The sequence below is a fragment of the Leptodactylus fuscus genome, chromosome 7 (assembly GCF_031893055.1).
Source record: "Leptodactylus fuscus isolate aLepFus1 chromosome 7, aLepFus1.hap2, whole genome shotgun sequence".
NCBI lineage: Eukaryota > Metazoa > Chordata > Amphibia > Anura > Leptodactylidae > Leptodactylus > Leptodactylus fuscus.
In genome coordinates this window covers 77,648,310-77,672,764 of record NC_134271.1, presented here as the reverse complement: position 1 = coordinate 77,672,764, position 24,455 = coordinate 77,648,310, and the positions used below count along the sequence as shown (strand labels likewise).

General features: G+C 43.8%; 2 protein-coding genes across 5 annotated transcripts in view; one reads left to right on the top strand and one right to left on the bottom strand.

Annotated features, from left to right (window-relative positions):
* Positions 1-7,069, top strand: part of MTSS2 (MTSS I-BAR domain containing 2) — a 41,149-nt gene extending 34,080 nt beyond the window's left edge. For all 4 annotated transcript variants that reach the window (XM_075282208.1, XM_075282206.1, XM_075282207.1 and 1 more), the window contains 4 exons: positions 31-105; positions 757-918; positions 1,687-1,852; positions 2,456-7,069. In XM_075282208.1, coding sequence (XP_075138309.1) covers positions 31-105; positions 757-918; positions 1,687-1,852; positions 2,456-3,240 — 1,188 coding nt within the window. In that variant the 3' untranslated portion in view covers positions 3,241-7,069. The remainder of the gene's footprint in view (positions 1-30; positions 106-756; positions 919-1,686; positions 1,853-2,455) is intronic.
* A 5,840-nt stretch (positions 7,070-12,909) lies between these two features.
* Positions 12,910-23,738, bottom strand: IL34 (interleukin 34). The gene is made up of 6 exons (XM_075280642.1): positions 23,677-23,738; positions 21,477-21,553; positions 19,274-19,374; positions 17,676-17,753; positions 16,325-16,486; positions 12,910-13,580 (listed from the first exon to the last, which is right to left on the bottom strand). Exons 2-6 carry the CDS (start codon positions 21,508-21,510, stop codon positions 13,350-13,352), a joined length of 606 nt encoding a protein of 201 aa, XP_075136743.1. The 5' UTR covers positions 21,511-21,553; positions 23,677-23,738; the 3' UTR covers positions 12,910-13,349.
* Between the last annotated feature and the right edge of the window lie 717 nt (positions 23,739-24,455).

Below are 24,455 nucleotides of genomic sequence, written 5' to 3'. Positions count from 1 at the left end.
TCCTATATTTTCATATGTTCCTTCCTTCAGAAATCTTCCAGCTCTGCGTCCTCGGAAGCCTCTGAAACCTGTCAGTCAGTCAGTGAATGCAGCTCCCCCACATCGGTGAGTATGGGTGGTATGTACTGCTGTTGTGTTTACCTCATAGAGGACTATCTAGTGCACTGTTTTCCAAATTGTGGGCCGTGATCCCCAAGCCAAGGTGAGAATTTTTTTACCTACTGCAAACTGTCAGCAATATTGCTTGGTATTTTTCTGCCCAGCAACAGGACCTATGAACATGTCACAGTCATGTCACCAATAACCTGCAGAGGCAGAGTTAGATCAGTAGCTCCATGTATGGAAGCTGTCCAAAGTCTAGAATGGACTGGGTGAAGTAAAGTGTGATGGGGTTCCAGAAAGTGCTTCTGCCTTGACTATGGGGCTGTACCGTCAGCCTCATCATTTACTCTTGCAGCATGGCCCAAGTAGAGACTTAATATGTCTCTCCTAAATGCAAGCCTTAACCAGCCAAGCTTGGTGTGAAGACAGCAGGTCGTGCCACATACTAATAGTACCAGGAGATAAAGCCACCTACTGCATCCACAAAAGACCCACTCCATTCTAGCATCTACCAGCTGTGAGAAGTATTAGTCTTATACAGGTTGTCAACAAGAATATTGATCTTTACAGACAGCAAGTCTGATCCTGAGAATTTAGATGTTGAAAACGCAAAACAGAGCTGAAACCACTGTAATAATAAGGTGTCTTCTGCAGGATTGGTCACGGTCTGGCCCATATGAAACACCACCTGCAAGTTCCCTTCAGCGTAGGAAGGATCGTGTAGAACATCTGAGGGAAGCAGAACTGGGGCCTGGATATCAGGGCATAGAAGACCCTTATCGACCCCGGATGTCTCCAGCTGTCATTGCTGCCAAGGTAAACCATACTAAGAAGATTACACTTACCCTACACCGAAAAGTGTAACATGAAACTCTTGGGTGCAGAATATGCAAAGAGGCCTCCACTTACATTTGCTTTCTATAATACTTGTGTCTGTTTATGCTATGCAAAGGCCTTTAGACCTCTTAGGGCTAGTTCACACAAAGCAAGAGGGGGAAGATTTTGACGTGAAATCCGCCCCCTCACAATAGAGGTCTATGTAGACCGCTAAAATTCTTTTTTCCGCTAGAGGTTTATTCCCGCTAACAGAAAAAAGAAGCGAGCTGCCCTTTCTTCAGGTGGATTCTGCAGCTGATTCAGCCGCGGTGTCCGCCTCACGACAACACCCTCCGGGCTAGGCACATTCATTTGGGCCTAATCAGGAGCGGAAAGCCACAACGGAATGTGTTCACGCTGAACCCCGTGTGAACTAGCCCTTAGGCTCCAGTGCTCCTTGACAATTGCTACTTCTGCACCCCCGTAACTATGCCCCTGCTTAGATGCTCCCTATATATAGTAAGGTAATGTAGCCCTTACCCTGACTTCTCCATATATGTAGTACTATATTGTACACCAACATTGAACCCCCTTTTCATATCTATTAATGTAATGTAACCCCCTACCCTGGACTTTCCATATTTCTAGTAACATAATGTATATCACCCACAGACCCTCTCTAGATTTATATAAGTATAATGCACCAGGCATCTTGTCACGTCATCTTGGTTGTAGTTGCCACCACATTCCTCTGCTCTGTTCTTACAGCATGGGGAGGAGGTGTCTCCTGCTGCCAGTGACCTGGCCATGGTCCTGACCCGGGGTTTGAGTCTTGAGCACCAGAAGAGCAGCCGGGACTCCTTGCAGTATTCTAGTGGCTACAGCACCCAAACTACAACACCTTCTTGTTCTGAGGACACAATCCCCTCACAAGGTAAATCTTGGAAGCCTTCCCTCGTACAGTTTACAGTGGTCACAGGTCACAAATGGAAAGGTACTATCTAGTTCAAGCTGAAAGGGCCAGCACAGTCAAGCAGTATATAAAGCTTTATCTTTTCTCTCATAATTGACACCTCTGCTTGCTTTCAGAAACTGAAACATTCATTGTTTGTATGTAAGAAAAACACTTCTTGACCTAATACTTCTCTCCATAACGTGTCTAGACAATCCTCTAATTCATTTTACCTGCTCTGATATATTGTAGCAAATTATTAGCAGAGGAGAGAGAATTGTGCGGTTACATTTAGCTTATAGTCTCTTGTTTAGATGAGATACAACTGTAACCATCTTTCAGGACAAGATCAGGATGGGTTTTCAGTATCTGAACATAAACAAGAGTGTGTTCATTTACTGACAATAAGCAGAGATACTGAAAATGGTGAGGACGTGCAATGCAATCTATTAGAAAGTCGCAGAACTTGTCATGATGGAATGATTTAATTACATACAGTATTTCCAAGAGACTGTGCTGGTTCTTAAAATTAGAGATTTCCTTCCATAAATCCTCCTGACCTGGGATTCTTTGCACTCTGTGCAGGTTCGGACTATGACTGTTATTCAGTTAATGGAGATGCAGATGGTGACAGCTCTGGGGACTTTGACCGATCCTCCACCGTTCCACGAAGCAGCAGCTTGGCACAGAACTACCGCCGCATGCTCCAAACCAAACGGCCAGCCTCTACAGCCGGTCTGCCCACTGCCATGCCTCCCTCTGGATCTGCACCTCCACCACCACAATCGGGCTCAACCCCTGGGGTGGCCACCATAAGACGTACTCCTTCCACTAAACCCACAGTCAGACGCACTTTATCAAATGCTGGACCCATTCCATGTCGCCCCCCTATTGTGCCAGTAAGAACACCCACTGTGCCCGACTCTCCCGGTGGAGGACTGGGGGGACGCTCTCGTGTTGGAAGTGAAGAGTGCGTTTTCTATCTAGGAGCAGATGATGGAAGCCCTCTTGACTATGCCAAGTCTTCTCCCAAGCGCCTCAGTCTCCCCAATGCAGCCTGGGGGGGAGCAGGAGAAATGTCTGTGTATGGAGGAGGTGGAGCAGATGAGGAAGATATTGGAGGAGGTCTTCTGGCTGCCAATCGCCACAGTCTCGTGGAAAAGATTGGGGAGCTTGTAGCAGGAGCGCATGCCCTAGGGGATGGGCAGTTTCCTTTCCCTTCTGCCCCAGACAAGAGTCAAATTCCTGCCCCTACAGGTGGAGGGAGTGGGTCAGAACCACCAGCAGGTGATATGCTTGCATCCATACGTAGAGGGGTACGGTTACGCCGAACCTTGACCAATGATCGATCTGCACCCCGGATCTTGTGATCTTGATTCGAGGGTTGTTAGGATTGAGGATTGGTGCTCAAGGGGAGGGGAGTCAAACATACTGTGACGCAAACACACCCAGAAACCAAGGGGTGCTTAACTCTTTCTATGCAGGTCTGTCCGGGGCTAGAAAGATTAAGTTTGGTGACTGACTGAAACGTTTTTACCATTCCATGCACCAGTGGGGACTGTATTATTCCATGCAACAGAGGGTTCCATGCAGACCATTTCTGATGAAGTAGCATTAGGATGAAAGTAAATGGTTTGTAATAACCAATGACAACATCCCCACTCACACAGGGCAGCTCCTCTACTCAGTGACGCACAACTCTGCAATTAACATAGTGTCAAAAGACGTCGCTATTATAGGAGCATTGTGACAACCAGGCATCAATATGAAGAGTTAAGTTGCTGTGGGTTGGTGTCTATATATTTTACACTGTAGCGGCTGCTATATAGGACCCCAGGTATCTGCTGACTTCGTTTGAGGTGCACATCTCGCGGCTTTATCTTCATTGCAGCCATGTGACCAAGGACTGTGGCACCTGTGACAACAGATTCTCCAGCTTCTTGTAGTTCGGTCTCCTCTAAATCTTGTGGTGGAAGCAGTACAAGAATTCTCTGGTTCTGACCCATATATCTACGCATCACTCTGGTTGGGGGCTCGTGGTGGATGTGGATTTGCACAACACAGCAAGGAATGCAGGACTCTGGATGACTTGTGGTGCCAGGACATAAAGCCGTGCTGCCCCCCCCCGGAACCCCAAACATTCATACTGTACAATTTGTGCCAAGTGGTTACTTTGGACACTGAGTGACTGCCATGTTTGTGGCAGATTTTCACTCATACAGTAGGTGGAGAAGTCCCTCTGGCTCAGTAATGGACTCAAAAGCCGGAAGACGCCTAAATTTCTTGGCCTCGTGGAAATGGGGAAATAGCTGACCTCATAGGGATCCTGCCTTTACTGATCACAGAGGCCTCTCTTCTAGTGCCATTCAGAACAAGCCTTGTGCCACCTCTGTGCCCATGCTGTGTAGTGAGAAGCAGTCCCAAATGTCACCTGCATCCCAGCACCATACAGGGGGCAGTATGCAGCCAGTACAGTGGGAACTGCAGTAATATGGCACCGCACTGACAACCTGTAGGAAATAGCACTTACAATTTGTAGATTTTACACCAATAATTTATGACCCTTGTAGATTTATGAATCTTACCTGTTACCATGGAAATTGTTGTGCTGGGGGTATTTCCTTAAAAGTGAACGTATCCCTGCACACAGTGAATGGGTTTGTCTGAAAAGGTACATGCCCTAGCTATGGACACTGTGTGCAGAGGTCACATGATGGAAATGTCACTCCAGTAGTGGTAAAGGCCTGTGAGGGGAACACAGCCCCTTGGCCTGGAAATGTGGCCCCTGTAGCGGGCAGTTACTATAGAGCCGTATTTTTTCAGAGATTAATAGCAAGATAAGTTTATTTCCACTAAAGGAAATGCGGAGATTTAGATCTAATGAGACAAAGAATATTTTTAGCAGCTGCTGGCGGTGCCAGGGCCACAGATCAATATCGAAATATGTAGCAATGTTCTAGCATCCCCTGCTGGCCAGGTGGAGAACTGCAATGAACTCCCTTGTAGCAGAAGCCTAAATTCTCCTGCTGTAACAATGAGATTCAGATGCCTGCAGAAAGATACTGACCGGCAGGTGCAGTTCTGTCATCAGACTCAGCAGTAACCGCAGATTACCCACAAAAGTACAGGGTAACACTTTAGAACTGGTGACATTTTAAAGAAGAAATGACATATGAGATCCCTTTAATAAGCAGAAAAATGTGAAAACTAAACACTAGATGTTCCAGGCCCAAAGGTTAAGTCTGCAACACTGAAAGATCCAGACAACAACACATTTCTCTTCTGATTTTTGTCCATTGCACTGATGTCATGGAGTGTCCACATATATACCATAGTCAAGTCAAATTATTATGACCCCCAGCTGTTATCCAGTGTACCTGCCGGGTACAGCATCGGCAGCAGCTAAACAGGCTGGGGGTGACTTAATAAGGTTGTCTCGGGTATTTGGGACCATGGTGACTGTAGTGCATCCTACATTTGCACAACACAAAAATCAAAGTGGCCCCACCAATGTTCAAGGCTGTCAAAATAGGGCGGCAGGGAAGTACTTGGAAGTCTCGGTCATGCTCTTTCTGCCACTGTGGAACATTTCTAGCCATGTGACATTCTGCATTGTCTTGCTGGAAGTTTCCATCCGCCTCAAAGAAGACAATCAGCACGTATTTGTATTCGTGATCTGCAAGGATCCAAAACGGTTCAGATTGCCTTTGACGTAAATAAGTGTGCCCAGAGAATGCTATGAAAAATTTCCCCAGGCTCTGACACTGCTACCAACAGCTTGTCTCCTTCCACCAGTGGTTGCACAGAGTTTATTCTCTGATGTTTTTTGCCTGACACACCAATGTCAGTCCATTCCATGACACAAAATACGTGAGTAATCAGAGGACACCCTTTGCAGTGCCATACTGCCATGCAAACTGAAGCCTTTTTTTGTTTGGCCCTGATGACCTTTGTTAGCATAGGCATAGTGAGCATCTAACTGCTTTGGAGCCCCATATGCTATAGGGTTCTCTGAACTGTTGCTTTAGTCACACATCTAGTAGCCTCTTGGTTCATTTTCATGGTGAGCCGCTTCACTGTAGCGTGTCAGTCAGCCCTTGCACACCTTCGTAGCCAGTGTTCACCTCTCACAGCAATGGCATGTCGTGCTCACAGTTTCCACATTGGTTATTCCCAGTGGTGCCGTTTATCCACTCATGGTTCATTTCACCGATACAGAAAGCGAACAGTTCACAAACTGTGCTGTTTGAGAAATACTGCCACTCTTGGCCAAAAGCCAATAATCGTCCCTTGTTGATAAAACTCATGACAACAATAGGTGATGTGTGTTCAGACAGCCTATCGCACATCTTATATACCCACCAAGATGGCCAACAACATATTACTTCCTTCATGGGTTACGTGCTCCTGATGCCGAAAGTAGGTCATAATAAAGGCACTTGACTATGGTGTATATGTATAAAAATCCAAGCCAGGCAGAATTTAGATGTCGATGTGGATTGGGATTTGGAATCACCCAAGCTTTCCATGTGGTCATCATAGTATCTCAGTAGTTTAGCCTCAAGCTCTGGGTATGATGGTTCTTGTCATCAGATCTCTGCATAGAGGGAAGAGACTTAAAACAAAAAAAAACTCTGCTGGGTCTGCACAAACAAGTGCAATTTTTTTTTCTTTTTTTCTGTTTGGGTGGGGGGTAGCACTTGTCTATTGGAATATGTCTTTTTTACCGAAGGAGATAGTACAAATTATATGTACCATTCTATTAAAAAACAGCTACATGGAGGCAGAGCAACCTGTAGTATTTGTAGTAATAGGTTCCACTTGTGAGCAGCAGCTTCTGCAGGTGCAGGAAGGTGTTAGGAGATGTGAATCTTCAGTCAGGGGTTTCATGTAAGTTCAGTGGTCCCTGTCTATGGTTGCTTAGACAGGACACTAGATGTCATCATGTATGTGATTCTTTCTAAGGTCATCATACTGATTCTCATGGATTAAGGTGAAAACAGTACAAAGACCTGTTTGTATCATCTTGCAACTTTGCTGAATTTCCTTAAAGGAAGTTTGTTAACAGAACTCTGCATATCAGCCCGGGCTCACAGGTAGATTGGTTAGGGCCAAAGCGTTCATATGCATATTGACAAAAATTATTTTATTAGTGTAGGCATGGATTCATGTGGGGAAGATTCAAGTGACCCTAACCTATCTGCTGGGCTGGGTTGTTTTGCTGGGTTCTGGAGAAAAGCTCTCATTAGTCAATAACTTAACAAAAAAAAAATCTCATTGGTGGAGTCTGCAATCCAGAGATCTACAGCTCAAAGAGGAGTGTTCACCATCTCCAACAACTCCAACTCTTTGATTCGTTCACTAAATGCAGTGCCATCTATGCAGTACACAGTTGGATTTATATCTCTAGCCCTCATCATTCCCAATCAATCATATCTGATTGATTGATTGATTGATTGATTAATCCGTTTTAGCACCCAATATGCTAATTAGTTTCTCTACTGTCAGGTGGGTGGTTACTGGACTGGAGCAGACAGCCTCGAAACACCCAAATTAACAGTAGAGAACTTAATTGGCATACTGGGTGCTGAAAATAATTGAACTGATTGCTCAGGAACAGTGGGGAACTAGAGAAAAAATTTCAGCTGGGCCAGAGTCAATGGAGAGGCTCCTATTGAAGGATGCAAAAAGTTGGTGGAGGTGGTGAAAGGTCCTCTATGCATTTCTCAAAGAGTTGTACTGAGTTGAATGTTAGTAATGGATCTCCTGATCAGTTCATCACAGCCTCTACCAATCAGATCTTGATTTTATGACATATCAGGAGATGAAAGAGCCTTTAATAAGAGCAGAAACATCCCGTTTTGGCCATGAAGCAATACAGAGATAATCTTTTTATTAATGTGCAGATCAGCCTCAAGTGCATCAGGGGCAGGGTCTGTTTGTCTGCAGACAGTTCCAAGTGCTCCCACTGTCCTCTGACATCGGGGCCTAATGTCTCTTTGTAGCTACAAGAGATTTTCAGCCACTGTCTGCGTCACAGTTGTCTGACTGTTTCTCTCCCGGGGCCCTTTCAATAACCTGCTGCCTTGTACTAGGGCTCTCTTAGCTCTGTGAGCCAGGGATACATGCCTAGGCAACAGCAGACCTCAGGCAACAGAGAAGTGCTGCAAGATGATTGGTGATTGTGGCCCCTGCAGTGTGATTGAGAAGATGGGGCCCAGGGAGGAAGGGTAGTTGACCTGACTCTGCATCTAGATGTAATTTCAACCATTCAGTGTGTCTCAAATATATAGAGATAATCTGAGTAGTTTCTTAATCTACCCTGCTTATTATACAGCTATACACCCTGGTTGAGATGCTATATGATTGGTATCTGTATAACGTACAACGTGTATACTGTCCCATCCTAGGGTGAGCTGAGGTCCCACCTGGCTCAGGGGTCCACTAGAGGATTCACTTGTGGGCCCATCTGAGCCCACCCCTGGTGCATCGGCAGACTGATTTGTGTATCTATACTATCCACATGATTAGAATTGCATTGCTTTATTATTTTGTGGCCACAAAGGTGTGTTTCAGCTTCTATTAAAGGCATAGTTCTGTTATTGGTTTGGGAGGCCTTTTGGATCTGGCAGACTTTTTAGACTGCCTTGCCACACATCTGATATGTTCAAATGTGAGTGGCCCTGTGTCCTATTAGTACATTGAACCCTAAAGATGGCCATACATATTAAATTACGATCACCTGAAACCTCTGATTTGGTGGGATCGATCGAGTATATAACATGTATAGAGGTCCCCCAGTAGTAGATGTCAAGGGATATAAGGATCAAGCAGTTGCATTTCAATATACTTGGTCTTTTTGTTCCTGGGGAAATAATCTACTGGCAGTACTTACACGTAGGCTTAGTTGGGCATGTATGTGTATGGCAGGGTCAAGAAAAATTGCTATTAGAATGAGTATTTGGCCAACTGTTATCTAATGTGTATTACCAGCCATACATATAATATTTTTGTCAGCCAAAATGACTAATTCATCCATTTTGGGCAGCAAATGGCAGAAAATCTAACATGTAGATGCCACGAACATCTGTTCGCAGCTGGACAACAGCAGACTTTATTGTGCAAAAAACAGATTGACTGGTCAATCAACAGCCAACTTGTGCAGACTCGCTGCACTTATAGTTGTTGATGATGGGATCTCTAGTATAATCCCATGATCACTCAGGTGACCATCATGATAGTTGTCCTAAATCTAATTTGTATGGCTAGCTTATGTCTTCAGTAAAAGTTGCAAGATGCCACAAACAAGACAAGACAGTTAATTGGAGAAGTGTGAATGAGGACAAACCAGCAAGTGGACACAGGTCTGAGAATCAAAAAAAGGAAAAGGCAAGTGATGTGGAAGGAGCCATGGTAAGAGTAATCACTGGAGGACAAGGAATTTGGACACTCACTGTGGGGGTTGTGAAACTCACTGCCCCCCAGTAACAGAAGCAAATACATTTTGTTGGAAAATAAGCTCTTCCTTTACTTCAGGTTACAGACATGAAAACTAATCTCATGCTTCACTGCCAAGATCTGAGTACTGAAACTTACAGGCTTTAGGATTGAGGCTGCACTACTGAGAAACTTTGTTAGGTTAAGTATTGTCATGGACCCTTGTGTGGATTCTGATTACTGTCCTCATCAATGTCCACCATTCTGCCTGGCCTGGGTGTTTTATATAGAAGTGTGTGTGTGGAAATTGTTGTGAATGGTGAAAAAAAACCCATAGGGTTCTCTCAGTAGTGTAGCCTCAGGCTTTGGTCCTGTAACTCCAGGTGATTAGATCTCAGCAAAGAAGGAAGATAGTACAGAGCAGTTTTCACATAAGTAAGATGTTCTGTCTCTTCCACCTGTGCAGAAATGATGGTTTATGATACAAGATGGCGTTAGCAGGTCTAGAATTGCAGACAGGAGCAGTGGGTCACACACAGCAGGTGATTGTCTGAGGGTCCATCGGCTGCTCTCATTACAGGACACAGTCCATACATTATAGTGCAAGACTTGGGTCTAGACCCAACCAGGACCTGCACTGACCCTCCCTCACTGGAGAAACCCTCACTCTAGCAATAGGATAACCCGGCAATAATAAGGCAGTGGTGGTGACTTCCACCCTGGGGATATGACCATACTGCTAATGGGGGGATGATAGAAATAAATGCAGATACTGCAGATGACTGATCAGGGACAGCGTGAAACATGACATCAGTTTATCATTCCGGCTCCCACTGACCTCAATGGTAAAAGGCTGAGCAAATCCTGCTAAAGCCTGGAGACGGCAATGGAGCACTTTGGCGCAAGTCCCGTAGAAATTAATAGGAATTTTTTTACCCCATTGTGAAGGTGTAGAAGCCCCTCCCAGCAGCTATGCATCACATGAAGGATCAGTCCTGAGGCCCCTTGGTTATAGAAAAGAAACAGAAAACCAAGGAAAGGCAATTGCAAGCACAACACTCCCCTCCCTCTCTATGTCCCATGTGTGGACAGCCTGGTCAGTCCCTTTATATATGAAGAGCCCCCTTCCCGCGTGTGTGTGTGTGTATAACACGATGTTGTACAGCGCCCCCTTTTCCCCATTACACTGGATTTCTGTGTCTCCGTTTGTATGTGTGTTCACAGGCCTGTATCTATAACCTTGCCGCCTGACCGCCGGGCGCCAGACCCTCAGCTTTACTGCCATGTTTTCACCCCATTCTGTATGATGTTAGAATTATGGGGGAGGGGCATTCCCCCCCACCCCCCACTACACTGTGTCTTACAAATGTGTAACCGTCTTCTGCTCGCTGTTCTTCCAGTTTTGTTGCCTCTTTCCCTCATGACTTTTATTCTTTTTCTAGTTCATCTTTTTCACTCAGAATTGCGCTGACGGTAACTTCGCACTGTGACGATCCAGTATTAATAAAACTTGTACTGTATAAATCGCCTGATCCACGGTTATATGACTCTTACTGGGATTTTTACATTACAGCGGTAAATATTGCATTTTTCATAGGTCTATGTGGGCCCAATAGGCACAATGAGAACCAGGTCCACTTCCACCTCCTGGTCACATCCAATGACCTATAGCTTTTGCCGTGCAGCTCTAAGCACATCTCCCCTCCGCCCGGTTAAGCGGGTTCTTACTGATTATTTAGTTTTCCTTTTTAATCCACCCTAGTTGTGGCTACAATAAAAGTGCTTAAAAAGCTAGATTTAAAAAAAAAAAAAATCAGCCTAAGTTTGGCTTCATACGAATGTTCACATCTGCATTGGAAGTGCCATTAGGAGCAAAATTATAGACACTATACAGGACACCTGATGAACCCCAATACAGTTAGGCTGGGTTCACATCTGTGTCAGAATCCTGCTTGGATTTCAATGGTCCCTAAATGAATGGAGGAGAAAGAGTAAGGAGAAAGTAAAATCAGTGAATGAAGAAGTCCTCTCCACACCTCTGTCCAAAATGACAGGGCAAGTCCAAGAATTATGAAGCAAGTCACCCCCTGCCTGGGTACATTGCCAACATCTTGCTGGTACTTTGGAAATAAGGGTATGAAGCTTAGTGGATATAGAGAAATAATCAGATGCTATCTTATATAGCCATTGAATGTTGCTTACTTGCAAGTCCTATGAGGAGTAGTGATCCTCTCGCCTCAGGCAGCAGTTTGCCTGATTTTGGAAGAGGTGGCACTGAACCAACTCCTTACACAGCTCTAGTTAGAGGGAAACCGCTGATCAATCCCTTGTACGGCACTATGCTTACTATTACCTATTAGGCTGGGTTCACACTACCATTGGACGGACACAAAAGTCCTGCATGTACAATTTTTTTTGTCCGCGAAAAAAAACGGACATGTAACGGATTGGGTGTAAAACAGACACTAAAGGACAAAAGATAAAAGTGGTTCAAATTCATTGACTAAAACATCTTTAGGTTCACATGAATCAATCTGTGGGGCTGGGTTGAAAAGTTGGGTTTTGGTGAGACTTCCTTTAAAACACAACAAAAGCACAGCACAGCACAGTGAATACTGTAATAATGAAACACTTAAGAAAATGGCAAAAGTTCAGTTTTTTTTTCCTATGCTACCCCATTCTGGAATATTATAGGGGTTATGTTGGGAAAGAGAATATTTACAGCACTGCATAAACATCCCTTAATCATGTAGATGAGGGTCTCCCACAGCCCCAATTATTAGATTTGCAGAACACAGTGAGATTCCAGATGTCTATGCTCATCCTCTTCAGAGTGTCAGGGGACCTTCATCTATATGAATAAGGATGTTTATCCAGTGCAGTAAATACAATGTGAAAACTTCTCTCCCCACATAACCCCTTTAGAAATGGAGACATATTGACATAGTTAATACAGAAGAAAAAGAGATACGTCAATCAAGCTTAACCAGTGGATGGGAAAGGACATTAGAGAGTACATTTTGTCCCACAAAAAGTAGCTCTCATGCAACACTGGATGTACAAATAAAAAGTTATGCAAAAGAAAAAAATGGCTGCCATAGGAAGGAGTTAAAAGTGGCAAGGATTTGGAAGCAAGCCAGAAGTTGCAAACATTTGTGCAAACAGGTCTTGTGTAAAAAGTTGTGCCCTTCACATGCATACATCCATTGTATTCCTGGTGACCACTGTTTTTGGAGAAAACGTTATATGCGATCTGTATAATGAGGGGCAGGGCCCCATAATTTCAACACAACAGAGGCTGCATGGATCTGGTCCTAGGAAGAAACAATGACATTACCAGATGTACTAAGTATTAAAATTTATTCTATTATAAAATTATGATACAAATAATATTATTAGAAAAATAAATGAATCCGATAATAATAATAGACAGCATGACACATTTGGGTTGCTTCATCACAAAAAAGGTGCAAAAAGTAAGGGAAGCTAACTATGGCGCAGTACCATTCTTGTCTGTATACTTCTGATGCCCGGAGAACCAATCCTTCATATCACCATGGATCCAATAACGATGGATACCAGGGCACCAGTGTAAGCAACACACAAATAGGAACTGCAAGTGGCTGGAGCTCTCCCATTATACATGTGATGTCATTACAGTGTACATAGATTCTTCAAAGTGACATCATACATGATGTCACTGTGGGTTTGGAGGGGGATGTGCACAAGCAGAGGTTGTACTGCTGGATGGATATGGGTGGCAGGGTATATGGCTGCTGAGGAGAGGGGAGGCACTCTGCTTTAACCCAGGTACTTAGATGCCATTCTAGATAGAAAGAAGGCCTCTTGGTCCATATACACAGGCAGCTGGGCTTATCATCCTTATATTCTTCCTATTGATGGTTCCTGCCAGACTGAGGTGAGGTAGAGCTTATGGGGTCCTCCTGATATTAGAACATGTCATTCCCCCAGACATTCATAGGTCTCATTGCACATTAGGAAACTCCAGTGATGAGGTGAATGCAGGCTGCAGCTATTCTTTCTAACAGGATAGCCTCCGCGTATTGGACAAAACTGGAACTGTTCCATTAGGGCAAAGTGTGTCCTCCTCCGAGTGTGACCCGTGCAGACAGAGGTTGCATTCTTCCTGGTATAAGGCATCTAACACTCTCAAGCAGTCATCCAGCAGATCCTTCGGAGAAACACCTTTTACTTTGTTTCCTGGTGTCCATAATCGCCCCAGAATATCCTTGATGACATCACTCAACTCTGGCTGCAAAACCAGAACAAAATCATAATAAAATGTACAAACATGAAACATTTACTGCTGGATGTTTTCACGATTAGTAGTTGCAGTTGCAGCATACTCAGAGTTGCAGTGACACTCCATGTACTTAACTAGTGAAGGTGACACAGAGATCTTTATACAAACAGCAGGACTCGCAGCCATAATTGCCATGTAGGCCCAGCCTATCACTGACTCCCACAAGACTTATTGATGGACTTCCAAGGAGACCATATGGCAATGACCAACACTGAGAAGTTGCAGAGTGACAGCCAGCACCATAATGATAGTCACACAATACCACTATGATAGTCGCATGGTTACTGTATAGTTTATACCAGTGGTTCTCAAGGCACTGCATGCATACCCCTGGGTGTATGTCCAATTGTCCCAGAGGTTACACGTTGCGGTGAGAGTCGCTCCCCAATGGTAGTTCATGGGGTTTGCCACCCCATGAACTACAATTATACTCTGCCCCTCAGAGTATAATTTGCGGAAAAAAACAGTGATACTTACCTGCCCTGGGCTCCAGCGCTGCTCCCCGTGCTCCTCCGGCCTACAGAGATGACATCATCTCTGTAGGCCACAGCAGCATAGGGAGAAGTGCCGGAGCGCAAAACAGGTAAGTAACACTGCTTTTATGTTTGATTACCTCATTTCGACCTCTGCAAATTATATTCTGAGAGTCCGAAGAGACCCTCAGAGTATAACTGTAGTTCATGTATGACAAACCCCCCCCCCCTCCCAATATATCAAGTATCTGTACCCTAGAAAACAATGCAGATTCGGCCAAACCCAATACTGTAAGAAAATCCATATGTATGTAAGATTTTATTAATGTAGATGCTCCTCAGGGACATTATACTGCATGGATAGGGCCACTCAGGGATATTATACTGCATGGAGGCCAGTACGGGACATTACTATATTGGAGCTGCTATGCATTGTGGGGGGTTCCTATTTTAAATGTGGCGGCCATTATATTATATGTGGGGGACGCTGTGGCAGTCATTATTTTACATGTGGGACAATGACGTGTGAGGGCCATTATACTACATGTAAGGGCACTGGTATGCCATTATACTTATTGTGGGGTCACTGAGGGGGCCATTAAACTACATGTGTGGGCACTAAGTGGGCCATTATACTATATTTAGGGGCACTGAAAAGGCCTTTACATAACTGGATAACGAGAGCTGCAAAAAAAGGCTTGTTTTATTAACATTTATAAGCGATTGCTACTTTGGGGGTACACGAAGCTAAGAAAATCTACACACACAAATTATAATAAAATTATCAAATTTATTAATCACTTAAGTAAAATGTACAAATAACATAACAACATATACATATAAATGGGGGGACAAGGTAGTTCAAGTCCCAAAGAATACCTGACCCCAGATAGGTATGGGCATTATATGGGATCAGGTATTCTTTGGGACTTGAACTACCCTGTCCCCCCATTTATATGTATATGTTGTTATGTTTTTTTGTGTTATTTGTATATTTTACTTATGTAATTAATAAATGTGATAGTTTTATTATAATTTTTGTGTGTAGTTTTTCTTAGTTTCTTGATTATTTTGTTACACACAGTATGATATGCTGCTTTTTGGATTATTAATTTAGGGGTACACGGTTGGGACATTTTCTCACCAGGGGGTACTTCGCTTGAAAAAGTTGAGAACCACTGGTCTATACCATAGTGACAGCTTTTGAGTTACAGTCAGGACCATGATAATAGTCGCATAGTCACAATCTGTACCATGCTAATAGGTTGCAGGGTCACAGCCAATAGCACAGTCATAGTCATGGTAATATTTGCAGGATTATAGCCAGTACCATAGTGATAGCTGCTGAATCACAGACATTACCACAGTGATAGTCGCACTTCACAATCAGTGACGTTACAACCATAGTGCGACTATCACTGTTATAGTGAGTACCAGAATGATAGTAACAGGGTCAGCCTTTATGGAGCAGTCACCCCACTTTATACAACGACCCAGAGGAAAAGACACAATTATAAGATGACCTCACCTTATTATAGGGCATCACCCAGAAACATGGCAGCTGAGTGGATTCTGTGAGGCTGGGAAGCAGTAAGCGGTGGTTAGTTAGCCATGCATGAGCCACAAAAACGTCAAATCAACTGCCATCAAATGAGACAAAAATGATAATTATATAATGCGAGACAATAGGATATCTGCATACCTAGCTGATATTAAAGGGAAACTCCACCCAGAACACAAATAAACATCCACCTATCATTTACTGTGAATCATTTACTTCTCTTTTACTGATCCTGAGCTACATAATGCCTTAGGGTTGGTTCATACTAGCGCTTGTATTTCGTCCGCAAGGGGTCCGCATGGAGACCCCCCTAATGGAATACCAACGCTGATGCAAGCGAATTAATTGTGCGGGCAGTGCGCGGAAAGCACACGGAGCCCATTATAGTCTATGGGCTCCGTGTGCTTAATTACACAGCGCTTGCATTAGCGTTGGTATTCCATTCGGGGGGGTCTCCATGCGGACCCCTTGCGGACGGAATACAAGCGCTAGTGTGAACCAACCCTTATACTCTAGTCACATCCACAGATATAATCACCATTCTGCTACCATATTATCCAGACAAATCCAGAGCTGCAGCCACAATTCTGACAAGGATGAACATGTGTTGGGTGGAGTTCCCCCAAGATAATCTTGTGAATATCTGCAGTGTATCTCACCTGTGGGCTGACATGCAGTGCATTAAACATGTTCCTCAGGTCACTGATGTAGGATTGGGAGGGGTGTCTCTGGGGCAGCACACGCCATATACTTAGCAGAACATTCTCACTGACAATGTCCCATAGGAAGCGCAGCTCCTCCATTGTGGTACCTTCACTGATCTGCAAGGAAAGAGTCATATAGAAACAATAAAGCAGCACCACCTAAAGAAAATTGACATAACAACCTTGAGATGAGAGCCATATGACATAAATCAAAAGATGAGACACATACAGTATAATATAAACCGCAAGACAAGAGAAGACAATGTAAACCACAAGAGGAGTGACATGGGATAAAAACCATAAGAAAGCACAGATACAATATATAGCCATGAGACGAGAAACATGATATAAAATTACAAAGACAAGAGACAAACAATATAAACCATGAGACAAGTAGTAAGTAGCATAAGTAGTAAGTGTGGTGATCACGTGGCTCCTCATCCCTATAGATCACAGATGTCAAACACAAGACCTGCAGGCCAATTCCGGCTGTGGCCTTGTGTTTTGTGGACCACTACTGAAATTAAGCAACCTGAGGCGATAACCTCTGGCAGTGCTTTACTGCAGTCACTGGGGATGGCAGTCTTTTTTAACCAATTGAATTATAGCGGCTGATATACTCACCAGTTCATGCTAATGTCCAGGAAGGCCTCCGCTACCGTGTCACAACGCTGAGGAATGCCAGGGCATTATGCTACGTCCTGACGTTCTTCAGCATCGGGTACAGGAGAAGCCAGACTGGTCAGGAGTGTGGACAGATGGATAAATTATCAAATGTTAGTCATATGCTGTTTGGGGGCCAAAAAGGAGGCCATATACTATGTGGGGGTTATATACTGCCTGGGGTAAAAATACTGCGTGGGGGTCATATGCTGTCTGGGGTTCAAAACAAAGGAGGCCCATATACTGTATGGGGGCAAAAAGGAGGTCATATACTGTGTCGGGGATAAAAAATGGGGTCACATACTGGTAGGAGCAAAAAAAAGAGCCATATACTGTGTGGGGGCAAAAAATGGGGCCGTATTATGTGATGCAGCCACGTGATCACCACACCTACTACAGAATTCAACATGTTCATCCACAACTACTACAAAATTCTTGTCCAGCTCCTTCATTTCCTACTCCATTACAGAAGTCTCAGGTCCAGACAGCACTCTACAGAGAAGATTGTACTGGTTTCGCAACAGGACTGAACAGATCCTAGCTGTCTTGACCCCACCACAGGTGACAAGTCTCCATATTGTGCAGGAAAACATACAAACACAGGACACATAATATAAATGGAGCGTGATGAAGCGGTGTTTACCAGGTTGGTGATGTTCTGACACTGAAAGATCTCCTCATACTTCACAGGCAGTTGATAATCAGTCGGGAAGTAGTCGCGCTGCAATAAGAAGCCAGAAAGTAAAAGTCAGGATATTTTGGGATATTCTGAGGTTTATGGATGAGTCCATGTGGCATATACGTATCAATCTGTCAGATCTATCCTCGCCCTACAGGCTCTATCACATTTCACCTAGGTTTAAGTCACAATTTTCATGTTGCCGATATCATGTTTATTTAATAATAAAAAAACAAACATAATAATGCTACAGGTTGCTTTCCATTGCACTGTAACGCAACCCCCCCCCCATATCTGTCAGATTTCTGTCATTTTACAGGACAGAAGAACGGCACAGTGTCTATTGTCTTAAACATGATGTGACCAGGTCCTAATGGATACCTTCAGCAGCATCATATTGAGAAAACATAAATTATATTTTTAATAAAACAAATTATGTAAGTTATGTAGATATGATTTGGAAAAATATACAAGAAAAAAAATTACAATAATTCAGATGAGTCATTTCCTTGTGGAAAAACGTAAGCTCCTCCTTCCCTGGTTTTTCCCCTTTCTTCAGCCCTTCGTGGAGTCATTGGAATGAAGAGGGTGACTGTTACAAGGTTGACTTTTGGTTGAGGTTCAACCATCTTGCAATCTTTTCCAGACACTTCTGTTATGATGAAGATTTCATAGTAGATTCTGTGGTGGATAAATGATATGTTGCGGTTCTGTGAGCATATAGCTCTCCACCAGCATGTCAGACGACATTGTTTCAGCAGTCCACTACGTTCATACATTAACCCCCAATGTTCTTCCTGTATAATGGTGGCATTCTTCTGGCTTCTATAGATTAGATGTCACCTGTAGGTTTTCTGTAACATTGTCTTCCTGCACCATGACCTTAGTGTTGACGATAATGGACTGAATTTCAGGGCTTGTCAGAAACATCTTCCAGCATGTTGTGTTCTTAGCCTGATCTTCCTGGATAGTGATGGTCTCCTCCTGGCACCTTCCCTGTAGACGTTATGTGTCTGGGATTTCTGTAGTGGTTGCCTCCTGTACTGGTATGGGTGATATATAGTTACTGTTACCATTACCAGGTCCTCATTTCAGGTCTTCCAGGTAGTCATAAATACAGGAGGAAGGAGGGAACTTACTTTGTCCACAAGAGAAAATGGCAGATCTGCAAAGTACTGTGTATTCATTTTGTTCTTAATCTTTTTTGTGACTTTGTGTCCTTTATCTTCTGTGTAGGTGATACTGGAACGCTATACATGGAGGTACTTACTTGAAGGGATTTTATCTTTATATTTGATTATTGGGGTGCCAACAGCATCTCCCACAGAAATCAGCTGTTTGGGGCTGCTGCCATCATACACAGCACAGGCCCATAAGCAATTGGCCCCAGTCCGTCTATAGTGGGTGCAAGTCAGTACTACAGAATAGCTCCCATTAAATTCAATGAGACCTGAGCTGTAGTGGCAGCGACTTGAATATAAGCCATAAAAAAATAAATCCTGAGCATCCCCAAACACATACCTGCGCCGAATCTCTAGCCTGTCATTCTGCCCTATACTTACCATGTACATGATGCGGTTTTCATACTGTAGTTTACGACTTATCAGTTCAATAAAGTGACATTCATCTTGAATCACTGCCGTCCTCACCAGATTGAGAACACCTGCAATACACAAGCCCCAGCTGTATCATCTGTATAGTGACATCACTGCTACTCTCAGGTCTGCCACTGGTAACTTATCTTGGTCTTCTACAGAGCTAGACTCACTCACTTACTGATCTTTCTGTCTGTCAGTCTCTACTGCAATTCTGACATTTTACTCTTAAATCAAAAAGTTCAGGAGGTACAGGAATATAGGCCTCTTCCAGATTTTGTACTGCTTCAGAGCAGGAAAAGATAATACCCCATGACCCCTTTCTGAGTATGTTCACATATATGAGTTACATCACTACCATTGTCCCTTAGTCTTTACAACTGAAGCCAATACATCATCATCAGGCTTTTTAACAACTTTCCACTCCAAAACCATAAGTTATCATCAGTTGTCAGTATCAGTTGTATGGTATTTTTGGACAAAAAGATATGTCTGACTATAAGACGCACTCCAGGTTTAAACAAGAAAAATAAGGATTAGGCCAGGGGCAACGAATGTTGTATTATACAGTGCAGGTGGTGAATATACTGTGCAGGGGCACTAATGTGGTATATTGTGCAGGGGACACTAACATGGCATTATACTGTGTGGGGGCAACAAATATGGCATTATACTGTGTGAGGGCACCTAATGTGGCATTATAATGTGCAGGGGGTAATAACGTGGCATTACATGGTGTGGGGGAAACTAACATGTCAATACACTGTGTTGGCAACTAACATGGCATTATACTGTGCAGGAGCACCCAACGTAGCATTATATTGTGCGGGGGCACCTAACGTGGCATTACACTGTAGTGAGGAACATGATACTGTGGGTGGGGGCATTAAGGAGCATCAGACTGTAGGGGGCACTAATGGAACATTAGTGGTCCCACACAGTATAATCCCTCATTATTGTGCCTCCTCAGTATGCTCCTTAGTATCCGCCCCCCCCCCCCCCCCCCCACACACACACACACCTACAATATAATTCTCCATTAGTACTTCCCAGACTTAATTTACATTAACAGCGGCCGGGAGGAAATTCCCCTCCCACCCGCTGTCCCCAAATCCTAATCCCTTACACTAAAGGGCAGCAATCATCCCTACTGTGCTAGTGCAGGGGATTGGGGCTTGGAGATGGACAGCGGGCAGGAGACGGTTATTCCTGCCTGCTGTCAAGATGAAAGTACCAGGAGGCAGAGGTCCAGACAGCAAGTGGTTCACTGCAATTGTTGGCTTTACTACCAGATGAAGGGGATTCAGGCCACAGCACCTACAGGAGGATATGCTGAGCCCAGGAGAGCAACCCATTGCACATGCTGAAGCTGCAGGTAGTATTTTTCCATCCAGCTGAGGCAGAGACCTAATGCCAACTGTGCCAGAACTGATGCCTTAGAAAACTATGGGATCCATCCTGGCATCAGTTTCCTTCCGGCTTGTGTGCATCACACTGGATGGAAACTGATAGGTACTCAGTACATATATGAACGCATCCTTTAACATACGTAACACAGACGTTAATCCATTTATATATGTAACATGGTTACATTGATTTCTATTGGATGCATGTTACCATCAAAATATACAAAAATAGAACATGCCAGTTTTTATGATATGTGGAAACACTCTCACTGTTCTTAAAATGGCCTTGTGATGGGTGTTAAAAAAAGAAAGTCACAGTCATTTTTCACTGTTGTGTGAATAAGGCCTTACTAGTTTATAAAGCACTGACATGGAAAAGAACAGAGTAAATGTCCTATAATAAACCTTATTATAACAAAAAAATGGCAAGAAGCAGCTGCCAAGGCAAATAAGCTCATGAGGTGCATCAAAAGGGACATGGGTGGCTACTGCAACCATAAAGATGACCACAATTTGAGCTATTAAATGGATGGTTGTGACCTAATGGCAATGTAAAAATATATCACAGAGATATCTGCCACATATCTAAATGTAACAAGGAGAAATCCACTATGAATGGCAGAAAGAAGGTCTCTACATCAATGCGGAAGGGGGTCCTTTACGGTAAGAGCAGTGAGGCTATCGAACTCTTTGCCAGAGGAGGTTGTCACAGAAAACTAACTATAAGAGTTGAGAAGGTGCATGGATGCCTGTCTGATACTCACAGAGGAAGAAGATGACTCCTTTCTGTATGGCCATCTTGCTCACACGTCTCCAGATCACTGGCCTGGCTCTTTTACTTCTGAAAGAAAGAAAAGTGAAACTATACAAAATGTGTGTACCCCTACAATATAATCCACACTCCAGAGCTCAGCATGGACACCCTCCACCCACCCAAATATGTCATTCAGCTCTGAAATCTGCTACCTCAGTGTGTCCCATGAGATGTCAGCTGCTACTCTCATTTAGGGGAATCCATCTGGATTATACTTCCTGTAAATTTCAGCTTTCAGTGGCAAAATTATGACGCTACAGCGCAATATCAATGTGGGTCCTCATATCATGACTCACTGATAATACCAGAGAATTGGTGTCACAACAAGAAGCCACTATGCAATACAACATTTACAAAGGAGCCTGGAGAGAGAGGAAAGTTGAACCCAACATCCCGCAAGTATCAACCGCTCTAACACTAGGACAGACTGTACCAGCAACGCAATATGCAAGACCAATAATACCAGTGACCTCAGCAGCCTGTCTATACCAGGAGAATGTCATCTTATACTAGATATACACAAAAAATTATATAGCTGAAGATACCCGCGTTTCAGAAACATGATTCATATCACTATATACAAAGATGATTTGTCATGTATCACCAGATGTGCTGATTTAATCATATACATTGTCAGACAGCTCCTGCCTCACCAATCTGCCCCCTGTATGAAGGGGGGACATGAACCTGAGGGCAGATAGAAGAGGGGCATTCAACTGGTGGCAAACAGAGGGAGACATTAAACTGGGGACAGATGAAGGGAGGCATTAAACTAGGGGCAGATGAAGGGGGGGGGTCTTTAACCTGGGGGCAGTTGGAGGGGGGAAATTAAACTGGGGGAAAATGAAGGGGGACATGAAACGGGGCGCAGATGGAGAGGATACATGAAACTGGGGGGCAGATAAACTGGGGATATGAAACTGGTGGCAGATGGAAAGGGGCATTAAACTGGGGGAAGATAGATGGGGGCATTAAACTGGGGTGATGAAGTGGGATATTATACTGGCGGGGAGATTAAAAGGGACATTAAACTGGAGGGGAAGATGGAGAGTAACATTAAACTCGGAGTAACTGGAGGGGGACATTAAACAGTAGGGGGTCACTTTAAACTGGGGGCAACTAGAAAGAGACATTAAATTGGGGCAATCGGAGGAAGACATTAAACCGGTTTAATGTGCCCCTCCAGCAGCCCCAGTTTAATGTTCCCCTTTACTTTCCCCCAGTTTAAACTGGGACACCAGGAGAGGGAGTGTGGGGCAACTGGAAGGGAACATTATAATGTGGGGGCATATAATGTTAGGGTGACTGTGGAAGCATTATATTTTGTGGGGGCACAAAGAAAAATGGATGAGAATGAGTGGAGAAAACATAGAAGTGGGTGGAGCAAAATTCGCTGTGGTGCACATGGTGCACCGCACACTCTATCCCTCTTTCTGTCCTGTGAAAATTGGGAGGTATAACATACAAGCTGTAGACATATAATTATTTACAAATTATGCCCAGGTTATTCCAGCATGGTCCATATCACCATATACAAAAGAATGCTTATATTTTACCATTTCTATATATAATTATATGCTATGTGAAGATGTCCATATCACTATGCACAGGAAGATACCAGATGTACAAGATAAGTGTATACCAGTAGATTTCCGTTACATCAACATAACCCATGAAATCCCTGTATATAACAGTTTAGTGGGGAGGGGGGGATTATACAGTTCCGAAGAACAGCAGATAATTGTTGGACGGGATTTTCCAGCATCTGGATGCAATAGTCAGTTATTAGGGTGGGGCAGGCATCTGGGTCACTCCAGCATTACAGGGGCATTGAATGTAAAACTGCATGGGCAGATCTGCTATTCAGGAGGCTGGAAAAGCTGTGTGGCAAGCTGCATTTGGGAGCTTCAACGACAATCATTTTTAGAATAGTCTGGCCCTGCCCTGCAGCTCAGACACAATTTGTTCCAGGTCTAGTGACACATAAAGAGACAGTCCACCTGTCACCCATCTCCTTCCCATGTCCTGTACAGATGGCTGCGCTGTTATCAGCTATTTCCTGATATTCTCATTACTAGGTGCTGGTGACCACATTTACAATGTCTGTCTGTCTTCTATGTGTTCCCACTAACTAACAGATGTGGACTCACCAGGGTCTGGTCTTGGTTTTCAGTCTTCGCTCTGCGCCACGATCTCTTGTAGGGTTCTATGTAAAAGAAGCGTGCGACTCTGAGCTATGCTGTGTATGAGTTCCTGTCTGGATCATTCTGACTGTGGGTTACATCTGGGGTCATGAAGGAGGAGGAGGGGGGAAGGTGGTGGTGGAGCTGCAGCTCTTCCCTCCCTCCCCTGCAAGCAACAGATGTAAAGTGCAGACTCCCAATAGCTCAGTCTACTTTCTTGTAAACACTGCAAAGTCATCCACAAGAAGCATATTACCATCTCCAAGTATAACAGCATACTCTTCATACCTTATACATAATCATAAATCCATACCCATCATATCCCACTGCCCAGTATTTCCTCTACACAGGAGTATGCCACCATGCCCACCATTTTCAAGAGTAGGCAACTTTTGGCACACCAGCTATTGTGACACTACAATACCCAGCACACACACACTTCTTTTGTTCTTGGAACTCACTTAGAAGTGAATGGAGCATGCTGGGAGTTGTAGTGTCACAGTAGCTGGGGTGCCCAAGGTTTCTGACCCCTGATTTATTTTATACATGACTGTGCTGCTTTCCAAAAGATACAGCATGATACATACCCACATTTTAATATAGTAGATGATTTGTATTATAACCATTTTGGGTGAAAACAAAATTGCTATTTTTTTGTGCAAGTTGTGTTTTGCACATCACAATATGACCTTTTCTATCCTTTACACTGTCCTCCTAACTTTTCTGAAAGGTCATGGCCTGAGCAG